The following is a 13,507-nucleotide window of genomic DNA, read 5'->3' on the forward strand; positions in this document are numbered from 1 at the left end:
GAATTAGGGCATTTTAAGAAGTGCTTGGCTTACATAAAAATGCAGATGCCTCACTGATAGATACTCCCATGAAAACCATGTTAAAATCTGTGTTTGGTGGAGGGATTTTCCTGTGAAGGTGAAAGAAATTATAACACCCTATAAGAAATTATAAGTTTAATGTATTGTTGTGCATATGGGTGAGTGTGCTATCATAGTGCTTGAAAGTACAGAATTGGGTTCCATGGAAGAGATTTGACATAAACTTTATATCATAGTACTATGGAAGGCAAAGTGAAAAAACATTGACTGTTGCCATGACACCACCCAACAGGAAATAGGAAGGGCCAAATGCTGCCTGAGGATTTTAAATCACAGCGTGAAAATTACAGATGTCATAGCTTTCCCATGCAAGAAATATTACACACACACACACACACACACACACACACACACACACATTAAATGTTGATCTTACATGTGTTACACTGTCTACAGTACTTTCTCCCTGGTTGTGAAACAGTCTCACCCTCATACTCCTCTTTCATAAGAAGAGCAGCCCTTTTGGTGCCCTCCTCCCCCTTCCAGTCACCATGCCAACCTGAGGAGGCTCAGCCACCCCTCTGCCGGTCCATAGAGAATTGATGAAGTCCTGGGATAATTACTGCCTCATTATGGAGCCCAGTGAATAGGCCGACGAGCTCTAGGAGCCACTGGGGAGCAGTGAATGGAAAACACACAGCAGGATTAGGTTACGTAAAAGAGCTCCCTCTACACATCTTAACAGTGGAGACATGTAGAGAGGCGTGAGAATACAGTATATTGCTCTCCATTCACACCTACAGCTACAGTTTATGTCTTACTGTAAATGTGTGTGTGTGCTTGTGTGCGTGCATGCCGGTGCATGCATGCATGTGCGCGCATGTCTGTCATGCTCTCCATGTTATACACATCTGAGGTGCTTGTGTTTTTCCCCAAGAGGCCTTAGCTACTCCACAAAGCTATGAAGTACAACCAGTCCACCCACACACATGGATAAAGCTCGCTCACTCTCTCTCTCTCTCTCTCAGTCCTATGTGCTCTCATAAGATAGAACCATTACGTGAGTGCCAGAGATCCACAGTTAAGCTATCTACCTCTCATCCTCATTCCTGCTCTTTCAGGTCTGTTCTCTGTCTGTCTGTCCCCATTGCTGGCATGCAGGCAGTCACACAGTCAGTCAGGCAGGCTGAGACTCAACCATGCACAACCCTACCAGGTGACCCACATTGCCGAGGCAGAGGCAGGCTATGAGGTCTGTGCTTATCCCTGTGGCCGAGGATCTCTCTATTAACATCAACACTGTTCTAGAAACCCAGCACAGGCAGCCCTGATCTGATGGAGGCAACTTTAGTTACAGTTACAGACTGGAATCAATTCTCGGTCAGACAGACCTCATTTCACAGTGAAGAGAGGAACCTTGATGGAATAATACCCATAATATAGTGGTTTTGAGGGAACACTGAGTAGAGGAGTTTCCTGTCTATACCAGTAGAGGGCGCTGTTGTTCCACAGAGGTTATGGCTTTGATCTTATTCATGTTACAGGCACGATTGAGTAACACTGCTTGAATTTCTCTGTAATCTCTCGGACTGTCCCTCCGAGATATGTGTTGAATTGTGATAATTATAAAACAATATCCTGCACTTCTTTGATAAATGTTAACAACATACAGATGTACAATGCAGTATTGCGCACTCTAGTGGTGGACCTGGAGAGCTGATAGATAAGACCACAGATTGATTAAAATTGTTCATTTAATTTAAACATAATTGTCAAAGAAAGGCACATAATGTAAGACAACAAGAGATAAATCACATTATGCACTTGAGATGAATGACTGTAAATCTTCATGTCTAACTGCAGGGATATCTTCTTCAGGTATATCAAAAAAGGATACACTCAGAATCTCATACATACAGTCAGCCTAAAAAATTAGAGGTGAAAAGGTTATGGGACAAACGTAAACAATAGCCTTTCTTTTCATGTTAAGTAGACTCTAGTCATTCTCCTCTCAGACTGGCACCCGCGCACACAGGCGCACACACACGCACGCATGCACACACGCACACACGCACACACACAACTCTGTCCAGGAAATTAACTCCCCTCAAAGCTTCTTATCTTGCAGCACTCCTGTATAAGGTCCTCTGTCCTCCATTGCCTTTAAGGCTGCTCAATACTCATTGCTTCTCATTGAGAATAGCTATTTGTCAGTGTTGAAAAGAACACAATGCCTCATATATCACAGTGTAGATATAGTCCCTCGTCATGTCTAAGAAATCGTTTCTCCATCACATTAATTATTACTGGAATTCAATCAAACCGCATAAAACCCCTTGCTATCTATGAATATAAAAGAACTGAGGAACTGTTCATTATCTCTTGCCACCTCTGTGTGTGTGGTCAACTTTGAAGGCAGCAGGAGAGAGGTTTGTTTTGATGTTGCAGAGCTAACAGAGCGATAATGCAGTGTGATTGATTTCTGGCCTCAGACAGAAGAGACAGCTCAGGTCTCATCACAGACCCTCCGTGGCCTTAGCCGATATGGATTTGTTTCATGCCTCCGTAAATGACATGCCCCCCCCCCCCAGCAACACCCTGTTACTTCTCTAAGGAACAACATAAAACAAGCTTTCCTAAAATAATAATTAAAAAAAGACAAAGAACATACATGGTCATATAGTGGTCTTAAAAAAAACATATTGCACATTAAAAATTTGCCAATAAAAAAGTAAACAGTAAACAGACAAATAAACATTTTAAAAGATAACTCATGACCTCTGAGAGGCAAGACCTTTAAAGAATGAGGAGAAGATGTAAGACAACAAAGACATAAAAACACATAACAAAGCTCTCTTCCTGTAGTCTAGTTTTTGTAGATGAATGTGATCCGCACACTGCTGCACCACTGTAGCTTTTCCTTGCAGGGCACCACGGCTGGGCTTCTGTGAGAATGGGAGTAAAGAACCATGAACCTCTGTAACCATGAGGTGACCGTGTCTTCTGATGATCGTGTCACCAACCCTCTCAGAGACAATGACTTCCTATTTTTGACCATGATGAACCGTACTATATAAAACTTTTCTTCTTCATCCTCATCAGGTTGGCACTAGTACCCGCTCCACCGCACACTGTAGGTGCTCCCAGTTCCTCCAGAACAGCGCCAGCAGGAACACGCCCAGGAAGGTGCCCATCACGTGACGCCGGCTACGCATGAGGGGTGCGGCGAACTTGGCAGCGGTGGAGACGCACACCAGAATGACGGTGACGATGGCCAGCATAATGTTGATGCTCTTCCCTAGCAGTACCCGGGCGTCACGGCTCTCCAACTGGACTGTCTGTTGCTGCAGCTGCTGGAGCTCAAGCTTAGATACACGCGTCTGACATGACTCCAGAGCCTCCTACAGACAGATAGAGAGACAGACAGACCTAGGTCAATAAAGGCTACGTAGAAAAGACTTAGAAAAGAGCAAACATTTGTATGAAATTGGCTTCATATCAGACATGGAGTGTTTCTCTAGTCTAGCCTCCATAGTTCCCCCCTCGTATCCAGTACAGTACCTGTATATCCCTGGCACTCTCATAGGCCTGATAGGCCACCCTCTGCTCGATTTTGGACAGCTTCTGCTTCAGGTTGGCGGTCTCATGTTGGTGGAGCTCCGTCAGGTCATTCAACTGATCCTCCAACCTCTCATATCTAGTAGGGAATAGAGGACACACTGCATCTGTAATATGACATATTTATATCTGCAGACAAAAAGCTGTAGATTTGTGCTTTGTGCTTTCTGATGCTGTAGTACATCAGTAGATGATACTGTGTTGTCATGGAGATTGGATGTGAATGTGAGCTGACCTGTATCTCTCCTCCTGCACTGACTGGGTGAGTTGGCCATAGTCTTTCTTGTACAGGGTCCTGAGCCCCTCCATGTCCTCTTCCAGCTGGGACTGAGCCTCTCTGATCTCCCTAACCTCCTCCACAGTCAGGGCCAGTCTGCCCTGGGTGTCCCCCCCAGCCTCCTGGCCCTGCTCCTGGCCCACAGCTACCCCTCCACCCACCCCCACGCTCGCTGGGTTCCCATTGCTGTCCGCCGACAGCGAGGCACTACCGGAGGAGCACTCGTCATCGCTGGGGTACTTAGGCTTCCCCACCAAGGAGGTGCTGCCGCTCAGGCCCCGGCCCGCGCCTTCCGAGTGGAACGGCGATGGCGTGTCCAGGGTGCTCTTGAGGTGGGCAATGTTGTCGGCGCTACCAAACTTGTTCCGTATGAGGTTGGCAAACTCCCGGGGTTTGCTGAAGAAGAAGGGGGGTGAGAGGGAAACGCCGGGTCCGATGGTCTTGATCTTGTCCATGGTGGGGTGTCGGCCGCTGCCGCTGCTCACACTGCCAGAGGTGCACCTCGGGAGCTCCTTGGACATCTCCTTGGGGGTGCTGTGTCTGGAGGAGGACAAGGAGGCGATGGAGATATCCCTGTCCTTCATCTTGCGGTGGTACTGCTCCAGCTTTTTCTGCATCTGGGCAATGCTGTGGGCCGACTTCTGGTTCTTCTTCTCAAACACCTGCTTGATGCGGCCCACCTGCAGCTTGTCAGCGCTGTTTACCAGCTTGAGGTACTCAGCCACATTGTCGTCGCGCGCTGACTGCTCGATCTTCAGATGCTCCGTCACCTTGAGGATCTTCTGTTGCAGGCTGTCCAGACGCGGGCGTTTGTGGGAGTCCAAGCTCTGGCTCGTCCCCGGCCCCGGTCCACTGTCACTCAGGTCCAGCTTCAGGTTGTTCTCTGAGCCGCCCCTCCTCATTGTGCCAGGGAGGGCCAGGAAGGACCCATCGCTGCTCCGGTCGGCCTACCAGAATCACACAAAAACGTCAGGTGAGACACTCAGACAAACCTGGTTGGGACCAATAAAGATCCATGGAGTTGATTGTGAGGTGGTTTCATTGTGTCTGCAACAACTGAAACAACTGAGAGATGAAGAGAGCTACCTAAAACCACATGTGACACAAAATCCTCGATTTAACATGAAAAATATAAAAAATGCCACAAAACGAATTCACAGAACTGATATTTTCTAATGTATATATGCATTTGCATGTGTGTATATTTGTATGCATGTCCCTGCAGCTATGAAGGGCATTACCATCTGGGTGTCTGTGTAATGCCCTTATTTGGCACATCTGTTATATTTTAGGACCCAGATCATAATTAGTTTACACCATAGCTTACTGATGATAGGATGACAAAACAAGTATGCTGGGCATAAATGTATATGAGAAGTTGAGCATGCACATCTAGGTCGGCGATAATGACTGTGATACACACACACACACACACACACACACACACACACACACACACACACACACACACACACACACGACTAGACCCTTTACTGCAACATTTTCCTATGGCATCAACAAAATACTACAATGCTGACACTGCAGGCAGTTTCCTCTGGTAAGGTTAGGAGAAAATGTCAGTTTAGTGGGAAGTGAAACTGCATGTTTTTTGTTTCGAGAAAAGAGAAGTGTTAACACTTCAGTTGTGTGTTGACCATAGTGACACTGAATATGAAAGCAGCGTGACTGAGGTGATAGGGCTGAGGCAGAGACAGCTAGGGCATCTACGCATCACAACAACTGCTGGAGAATGTGATAATCCCTGATCAATGTAACACTGCTGGTCATGGTGACCCAACCAGACTTACCAGTCTTTTCAATCCTTCTTAGCATTTCCACTGGGTTGCAGGGCAGTTACGCATTGCATGATATGTTACATGAACCGGTGAATATTACATCTACAGTTCGACACACAAAAGCTTCCCTGGCGCCGCATGACTATCAGGTGAAACGGATAGAGACAGAGTAGAGAAACAAGCTGATTTAGCACACGCACACACACACACACACACACACATTGTATTTTTGAAAGATTGTATTAAGCATTTAGTATCATCAGTAAAACCACAGATGCCAGACCAGCAAAACATTTTGTTCATCTATGTATTTGACACCAAAGGGTTGAAAGGCCATAACAGACTACCCCTGACCAACAATATTTCAGTCATTTTGGATCTCTGACATTCACTGCTATCAACATACCCTCACTATCACTTGTTTTATGTGTGATACAGTGAGAAAGCATGTCATGTCATCAACTCTCTGTAGACAACATACCACTGACTTACAATAGCTGTGTACTAAGGATGTGGGTTCAACTAACATGGTAAAAACTGCTTCCTCACCAATCTGTTCTACTGTACGCATCTATTTATATCTGTCTATTCATTCTATCGTTGTACAGTACACATATGTACTTTATAACAAGAGACAAGAGGGAGAACGCCTCCTTCCCCAACCATCCCTGTGTGTGTCTCTCTAGCTTCTCTCCCCCTCTCTGGCGTCAAGCCTCCCTGAACACAGGCCTCTTTCTCTGCAGAGAAAAACACATTGTCCAGCCTCTGCACCAGTGACTAAGCTAATACATATGTATCCAGAGTGGCCTGACATAGTGTAAGTCCAATCCCATTCTAATATCTATCCCAAGATCTAGCCTACAACAAAACATCACTTATGTCTTATTAATCCTTAGCCGTCTCAAAATGGTCAAACCTGCCAGACCCACAGAGAGAGAGAGAGAGAGAGAGAGAGAGAGAGGAGCTGGTAAAATGTCTTCCTTGATGAGGAAGTGTAGAGAAGGCTGGTGCTGAGGGCGCTCCGATTACCAGTGCATTCGAATTCAGAGACACTCACAAAGACCTGCTTGTTTCACATCAAAGTTCCCCTTCCCACTGCATGTTTGTCTGCCAATGTTAGAGCAGGCTAGGACTCTTGAAGCACTCTTTGCTTCTAGCTTAAAATGCTAGCTTTCTGTTTGAAATGAGCTGTTCACTCAGGGAGCTACACTGAAGCCGCTATCGAGGCCGTGGTGTGCAGGGGTACATTGCTGCAAGGTGTGAGACATATAAACAGAAATAGATGAAGTGAGAGGTTTGGTGCTGCATTGCTGTATTGCTGTATTGATGGGCTCCTGGCTTGCTGCTATAGCCCGCAGCAGGGGCAAACCTCAAAATGAGTGGGAGATGTTTGAAAGAAATTGCATTCGTCTGATAAGGAACACTTCTACATTCACATTTAGGCTACTTGCCTAAAGTCACTGTTGTAAAACATACAGCTAACCAAGATGTGCATGTATCTGACACCATTAGATACTGTACATTTGAGAGAACTCAGGATGCAACGGTAATTATATGTCAAGTATACAAGAGACGTTCAAATAATACAGAGTACATATGTTTATAGCAAACAATCACAGAACAGAGTGAAAACACTAACGTGACATTATTATCAGACAACACCACTTGGTGGACCACTTGTCATGGCCTGACAACTCCCATTTGAGCATATTTTATGTTTTACATAGTGGCTGCTGTTCATCTAGCTTTTCTGCAAGTGCTGACTCACAGTTCGATCTGTAATTCACCTTGGATTAAGGGGTTTGCTTCATGAATCAATGCTAATGAAAACAATCTCACAATCTGCCATTGAGCTTCCCTTGTTTTCACTTGAGCTCTCCCAAAAGGCTGCACGGTGTGTACTCTTGGGAGGCAGAGAAAATGTGAGGGGAGGTGAGTAGAGAAGAGGAGAGGGGGGTGAAGGTCCTTGGGGACTGTGGTCTTTGGATGAGGAACCATGGGACAGGAGACTAAGGGAGGGAAGGAGGGAGGGCAGGAGAGAAGATCCTGGTAATGTGAGTAGACAGCCTGGGGGCAGCGTTGGGCCTCGCTAGTCCTTGTCTCCAAGGAGAGTCTGCCGCGGCAGGATTGGAGTGTCTGTCTGACCTTTCCGTCTGTGCTTCTGTCCCATCACCAGCTCAGATCACCCCACTTCAGACAGCATTGACCCTCCAATTACTGTGATTAACGTTAAATTAAATCAAGGGCTCACAACAATGGTGTCTGAATTTATAATGGTGCCCTGGAAGGTGAGGTTTACCAGTCAACATGCCAGAACAGAACATGCACACATCCTGCAGTGGGCTGAGTCATACTGCAATGGTACAGTGTGTCAGTGTGAAGAGTCCTGTGAGGACAGCAGAGTAAGAGTGAGTGTCTGATTGAGTGAGCGTGACTGACTCTGCTGATTTACGCTAGGCTGCCCTCAGACTCCAATCATAATCCTCTTGGCCCCTGGGGAAGCTCGGGGCCCCTGGGGGGCTCTGCTCCCCTCATCTCACCCCTCTGAGAACACTGCCCTAGTTAATACAGAATCTGTCCCAGAGCATGGCCCACTTCATAAGGCCCCGACCCCACGGAGCAGCAGAATGTAAAGATTACACTGCATTAACCTGTGACAGAACAGGGAAGAGCTGTGTCGGATCACTGACTATGCATGTGTGACCAGCCTACAGTACATTTCAACTCCTCTCCCCATTGTGGTATTTCAGCCAAGGTCAGGGCGGAGTTCAGAAGGTTGCTTATCTTGTGCTGCAATCCCTTCTTGGATCAATGCTCTGGTTTTTCAATCAAATTTCATGCCTTACGCTAATACACTGGAGAATTGATAGGTGAGTTTCAGTGTTGCTGCCAGTCTGCTATAGACTTTACTTAGTATCTGCTAAAGCATGGAATCTGCCTAAACCGAAGCAAAAACACAGTAAACTAAAGTAGGGTTAGTTTAGTGGGTGTAAACAATATTGTGCTGTGTGAGATGAGCTGTGGGTTGGTTTTGATTGGTATATGGGAGAGGATGAACCGGTTGCTCCTACCCAGGTGAGGAACATCAATAATCACACAGGCATTTTCTTAGGTACACAGGAATGGCTCTTGTTGCTGTAAGGAAGTATATTTTGCATGTTCACACACTAGCAGCAGACAACCTTATCTGGCAAAACTATCTAAACACCAAAGAGACAAAGAAATATCTCCAATACACATTCATGATTAATTCTAAGTAAGAAAACTGGGCCAGGGACTAAATTGCAAAAGAAATATCAGGACAACACCTCTTAAGATGAACACACAGCTACGCATACACACACACACACACACACACACACACACACACACACACACACACACACACACACACACACACACACACACACACACACACACACACACACACCACACACACACCACACACACACCACACACCACACACACACACGAAGCTGGCTCACTGAGACAGAACAAAACAGCCCTTCACTACTAAGGAGAAGACGACACACAGAGGAAGGGCCCCGTGGAGCTTATTGGTATTCCTTCCAGCTGGCCAGGCCTGATCCTCATGGAGACAGACACTATCCTACTAGCCTGCTCAGCTCAGGGTGGAGAGGGGGAGGGAGCGAGGAAGAGGTGGGAGGAGGAGAGATAGAAAGAAAGAGAGAGAAAGAAAGAAAGGAGAGCAAATCTCTAATGCAGTCGGACACCCATGACCCTACATCCCTCCCTTCCTCCTCCTCTACCTCATCAGCATCCTACAGCTGTCTATGTAGCTTCACACACAATTACATGGGTTGAAAAAGAAAAAGGTTGTGAGAGAGTTTTGACAGTAAAGTTTGTGGAGCGCTAAAGCTGAATGAGTTGAGACTCTTTCCCATTATCTTACAGACAATCTAGTCCAAAAACAAATCAATAGCCCATTAACACCCACATCCCCTGCCTGCCCCAATGGACCATGTGCGCATTGAATGGAGTTCAATTGTATAAATATGTCTGCTATCTTCAATGGACTCATTTAAAATGAGTCTTTTCAAATGGGTGAGTGGAATGCCGCATTGAGACTCGCCTGATAATGAATAGTCAGCATGTAGGTCTACAGTACATGAATGGGCATTATTGATGATATGGCACATTCTCAGCTTAATTAGATATCTGTGTACATATGCTTTTCACGTTACCAACTGCGATATTGAATTAAAAGGTATGCAGGACATATGAAGTAAATAAACACCTACAGCATGCATAACCCCATATAAATGTGACAACAAAGACGCAGTTGTGTGCTTACAGGAGGTTCACAAAATGTACAGCTTAACAGGGTTAACAAGCTCATCATGGAAACATGGCCTAAAGCTCATCACCTCATTATGCAAACATGTACACTCTGTCATAGGAGTGAGTGAATGATACAGAAATGCTAGTATGAGTTTAAGGAAGGAGACGGGTATCTGAGGCACTGTATGCAAATCACTTAAGGAGCCACCACCATATGGAGGAGAAGGGACATGCTGGTAGGCCTAAATAACCACCACTGCTGCAGAGTGTTGTATCACCACTCCACTGGCCCCTTAAACCCCCTGTATCTACTTTACAATGGCTGTTTGAGTGAAAATGCACAGTCATTTGCTGGAGAAAGGGAGAAAGCATACATTCTCTATGAGGAAGAAGAAATAAATAGCCAGTAAGGCAACTTCTCAGACCATAACCAGGAGAAGATTAGTGCATTGTGGCATAAGGCAGTGTGAGAATTATAACCATTTATACCACAGCGTTGTTGAAAACTTGATTGTTCAAGGGGGCGTTCATTATGTTTCTATAAACGCACACATAGTCCCAGTAATAAGTTAAGGTTGCAGTATTTATTAAGTTTGGTAGCTTGGGACTCAAGGTGTATATGCTCTATGGTTTAAAACTGCAAAGAAAACTCCCAGGAGGTGCTCGAGGAGGTGCTGTGCCTAGGGCCTTTTGCACTTCCACGGCTTTGATTAATTCTTCTATAACACACCTTGTTGTTGATTATCCCTTACATAAAGTTGGTCCATAATTGCACCCTGTTACCAAAAATAACAAGAGCACTGTCACACCTTTTCTCAAAATGTATCACAAAAAGGCAGACCTTAGGAATCTGTAGTTGGGTGCAATGTATTGGACATTGGTGTAGGAAGTGGGATGGAGGACCTACAGTAAGATACAGCATTCATGTGTCAAAAAACAGATACAAACAGGGTGAATGACATTTGTTCAATCCACAGCGAATAATACGTGGTTACCTCACCAAGGAACTAGTTTGACATGTTAATTACCATGGTCAAGTTGAGTCCTTCTCATGTTGCACATGATTGGCTGAAAACTAAGCCTGAAAAATAAAGATCAATACAGACAAAGAGGACAAACCTCAAAAGTAATTTGCCTGGCAGGCATAATGGTTCACACAACTTGCTCTGTGACAGTTGACTTTCTGGTTTTCTGTGTTTACGGTACACACGCTTGAGAGAGCATTCCACTGGCAGTGTGTCACTCAATGCTCTACTCTCGGTGACAGCTAATTACAGAGTTTCTATAATAGATTTACAGTAACTAATAGGGAACAAACAATGACACCAATGGTTTGCTCTCTAGTGTGACTTAATTGAAAATGAGGGGAATTATCAACAAAATATCAGTGTCAGTAAGATGTTCAAGTCATTCAGATGTACAATGCCATGTTATCAAATGGGACACAGTTTTGTAATACTTGGTACAACTATATAACATAGTAATAGCATTAAATAACATTCCGGTCAAGTGGCAAACATGAAAGAACATTGTACAATACCATGTTTTGGTGACTACTATCTAACTGGGGTTTATTGGAGTGTTAAAACAGGTCAAATCAGCCTATTCTACACATTTTTCTGATTTGTTGAAATTCACAAATATTGAAACATATCAAACTACCTAATTCGGCTACTGTACAGGAAAACACATTTGCTGAAAAGCAGTGAAAGTCTGGAATACAGTATGAAACACAGGGTTTTAAACATGAGTAAAATAGGTCAAACCCCTCAAAGCACCCCCTGGAATTATGTGAAACGCTACAAAGTGCATCATGTAGCCTACTGTAGCCTACTATTGGTAACAGATGTCTGATCAACTCATCATACAGGGTGCAACAAAAAGAACCCACTGTTGGCTCAGTGTAAAACACACACTTTGTAACGAAAAGTAGGACACACCAGATGCTCCCGTTTCAGGCTTTCGGTGAAGATAAGTACAGTAGCTACAATGGGTCCAATGTTTAGGAGTGGGTAAAACAACAACTCATATTTACCATTTCGTTCCGGCTGTTGAGGTATTTTTCTACTTCTGATAAACTTCGCACAGCTGTCTCGGCGCTGGGCATAATCACCGTGTGGGGCTAGCAGTACGACTTGGAACTTGGGGTCGGAATTCTTAATGTTTCATCACAACAAAATTCTCACATGATGTCGACCTCTCTCACACTGACCACACTCTCTCCAACCCGAAAATACAATAAAACAATGTAGACCCAAACTCCTCCTACTTTTGTCTGCCGAGCAAAAGGAGGTGGAGTTAACTCTTTCCACATTCTATAGAGGCTGGTTTTAACCTACGGTATCTTTGAACATAACAATAGTAACAGTAGATATGACATCAGAGTGGGAATGTATGAATAATGTATTCAATTCAATTACTTGACCAAAATACATTAACTGTAGAAGCAGACGCCCACACACACACACACACACACACACACACACACACACGCTCACTCATAAACCTGACAGTATTTCCTTTTTCACACCTCCGCCCATATTCCCCTTAAGCAGTATCTGCCAAACCCAAATAAAGCCCTTAAAATGATCCACCCCACCAGTGTGACTGGAGGCCATGGGGACAGTTCAACCAGCCTTTTTCATTCATGTACTCATGGCTTAGTGCTGTAAACAGTACAGTAAGAATAGTTTCACTGCCAAAAGGGGTTGAGGTAATTGATAGATAATATGATAGGGCTGTGTTGAATCAGAGATGACAGAGAGATGGGGATATAGGACACCTGACAATGGAATCTAAAAACAGAACCAACTCAATCACTGAGCCATCAAGTTTTAATGCGCTTACCAATGACTTTAATTAGCTGGAAGCATTCACCAGGTGACTACAGCAAAACACAAGCCTATGTAGCCACTACACCATCCATTTGTAGCAGCCTGATGAAAAATTGATCAACTAATAAGACCAACAGTAAGGCTATGCTCGTCCCCTTTCACTGTAACAGTTCACTTCTTCCATCCAAGACATACAGTGCCCTCCATAAATATTGGAAAGAGAAAGCATTTTGTTTTCTTTTAGCTCTATACTCTAACAGTTTGGATTTTAAATCAAACAATTACTAAGGGGTCAAATTAGAGATTCTCATCTTTAATTAATTGGGGGGAGTTTTTGAGATTGGGTTCACCATTTCTAAAGTACTTAAACATACTATTTCAGGGCTCCAAAAGTATTAGAAAAAATCATAACATGTCTAAATAAAGCACTCATGTTTAGTATTTGGTCAACAATCCTTTCCATGCAAAAAAAAAAGTCTGTGACTCATTGGCCCCGTCAGACACTGGGTATCCTCTCTGGTGATGCTCTGCCAGGCCTGTACTGCAGCCATGTTCAGTTGTTTGTTTTGAGGTAATTTTGCCTAATATCTTATCATCAGGAAATGAAATGCAATCTTAAAATCTGATGTCTTTTTGGCCCTGAAAACTCCCTAGTTGCT

At 44.4% G+C, this 13,507-nt stretch overlaps 1 protein-coding gene across 2 annotated transcripts; it reads right to left on the reverse strand.

Annotated features, from left to right (window-relative positions):
* Window positions 1–1,746: 1,746 nt before the first annotated feature.
* LOC310802330 (transmembrane and coiled-coil domain protein 3-like) lies at window positions 1,747–12,229 on the reverse strand. Of its 2 annotated transcripts, none has more exons than XM_083666622.1 (4): window positions 12,050–12,229; window positions 3,875–4,863; window positions 3,583–3,718; window positions 1,747–3,422 (listed from the first exon to the last, which is right to left on the reverse strand). In XM_083666622.1, exons 1-4 carry the CDS (start codon window positions 12,119–12,121, stop codon window positions 3,120–3,122), a joined length of 1,500 nt encoding a protein of 499 aa, XP_083522748.1. In that variant the 5' UTR covers window positions 12,122–12,229; the 3' UTR covers window positions 1,747–3,119. The 2 variants fall into 2 exon arrangements, with proteins under 2 accessions (XP_083522748.1, XP_083522749.1); XM_083666623.1 differs by lacking the exon at window positions 12,050–12,229 and adding an exon at window positions 11,043–11,055.
* Window positions 12,230–13,507: the final 1,278 nt, after the last annotated feature.

This window comes from Argentina silus (assembly GCF_951799395.1).
Source record: "Argentina silus genome assembly, chromosome: 3".
Lineage (NCBI taxonomy): Eukaryota > Metazoa > Chordata > Actinopteri > Argentiniformes > Argentinidae > Argentina > Argentina silus.

Coding starts and splice junctions, on each gene's coding strand:
- LOC310802330 (XM_083666622.1), bottom strand. CDS start 12,121: ATGCCCAGCGCCGAGACAGCTGTGCGAAGTTTATCAGAAGTAGAAAAA. Junction 4,864..12,049: donor TCAACAGCCGGAACGAAATG/GTAAATATGAGT, acceptor TGATTCTGGTAG/GCCGACCGGAGCAGCGATGG. Junction 3,719..3,874: donor GTGCAGGAGGAGAGATACAG/GTCAGCTCACAT, acceptor ATTCCCTACTAG/ATATGAGAGGTTGGAGGATC.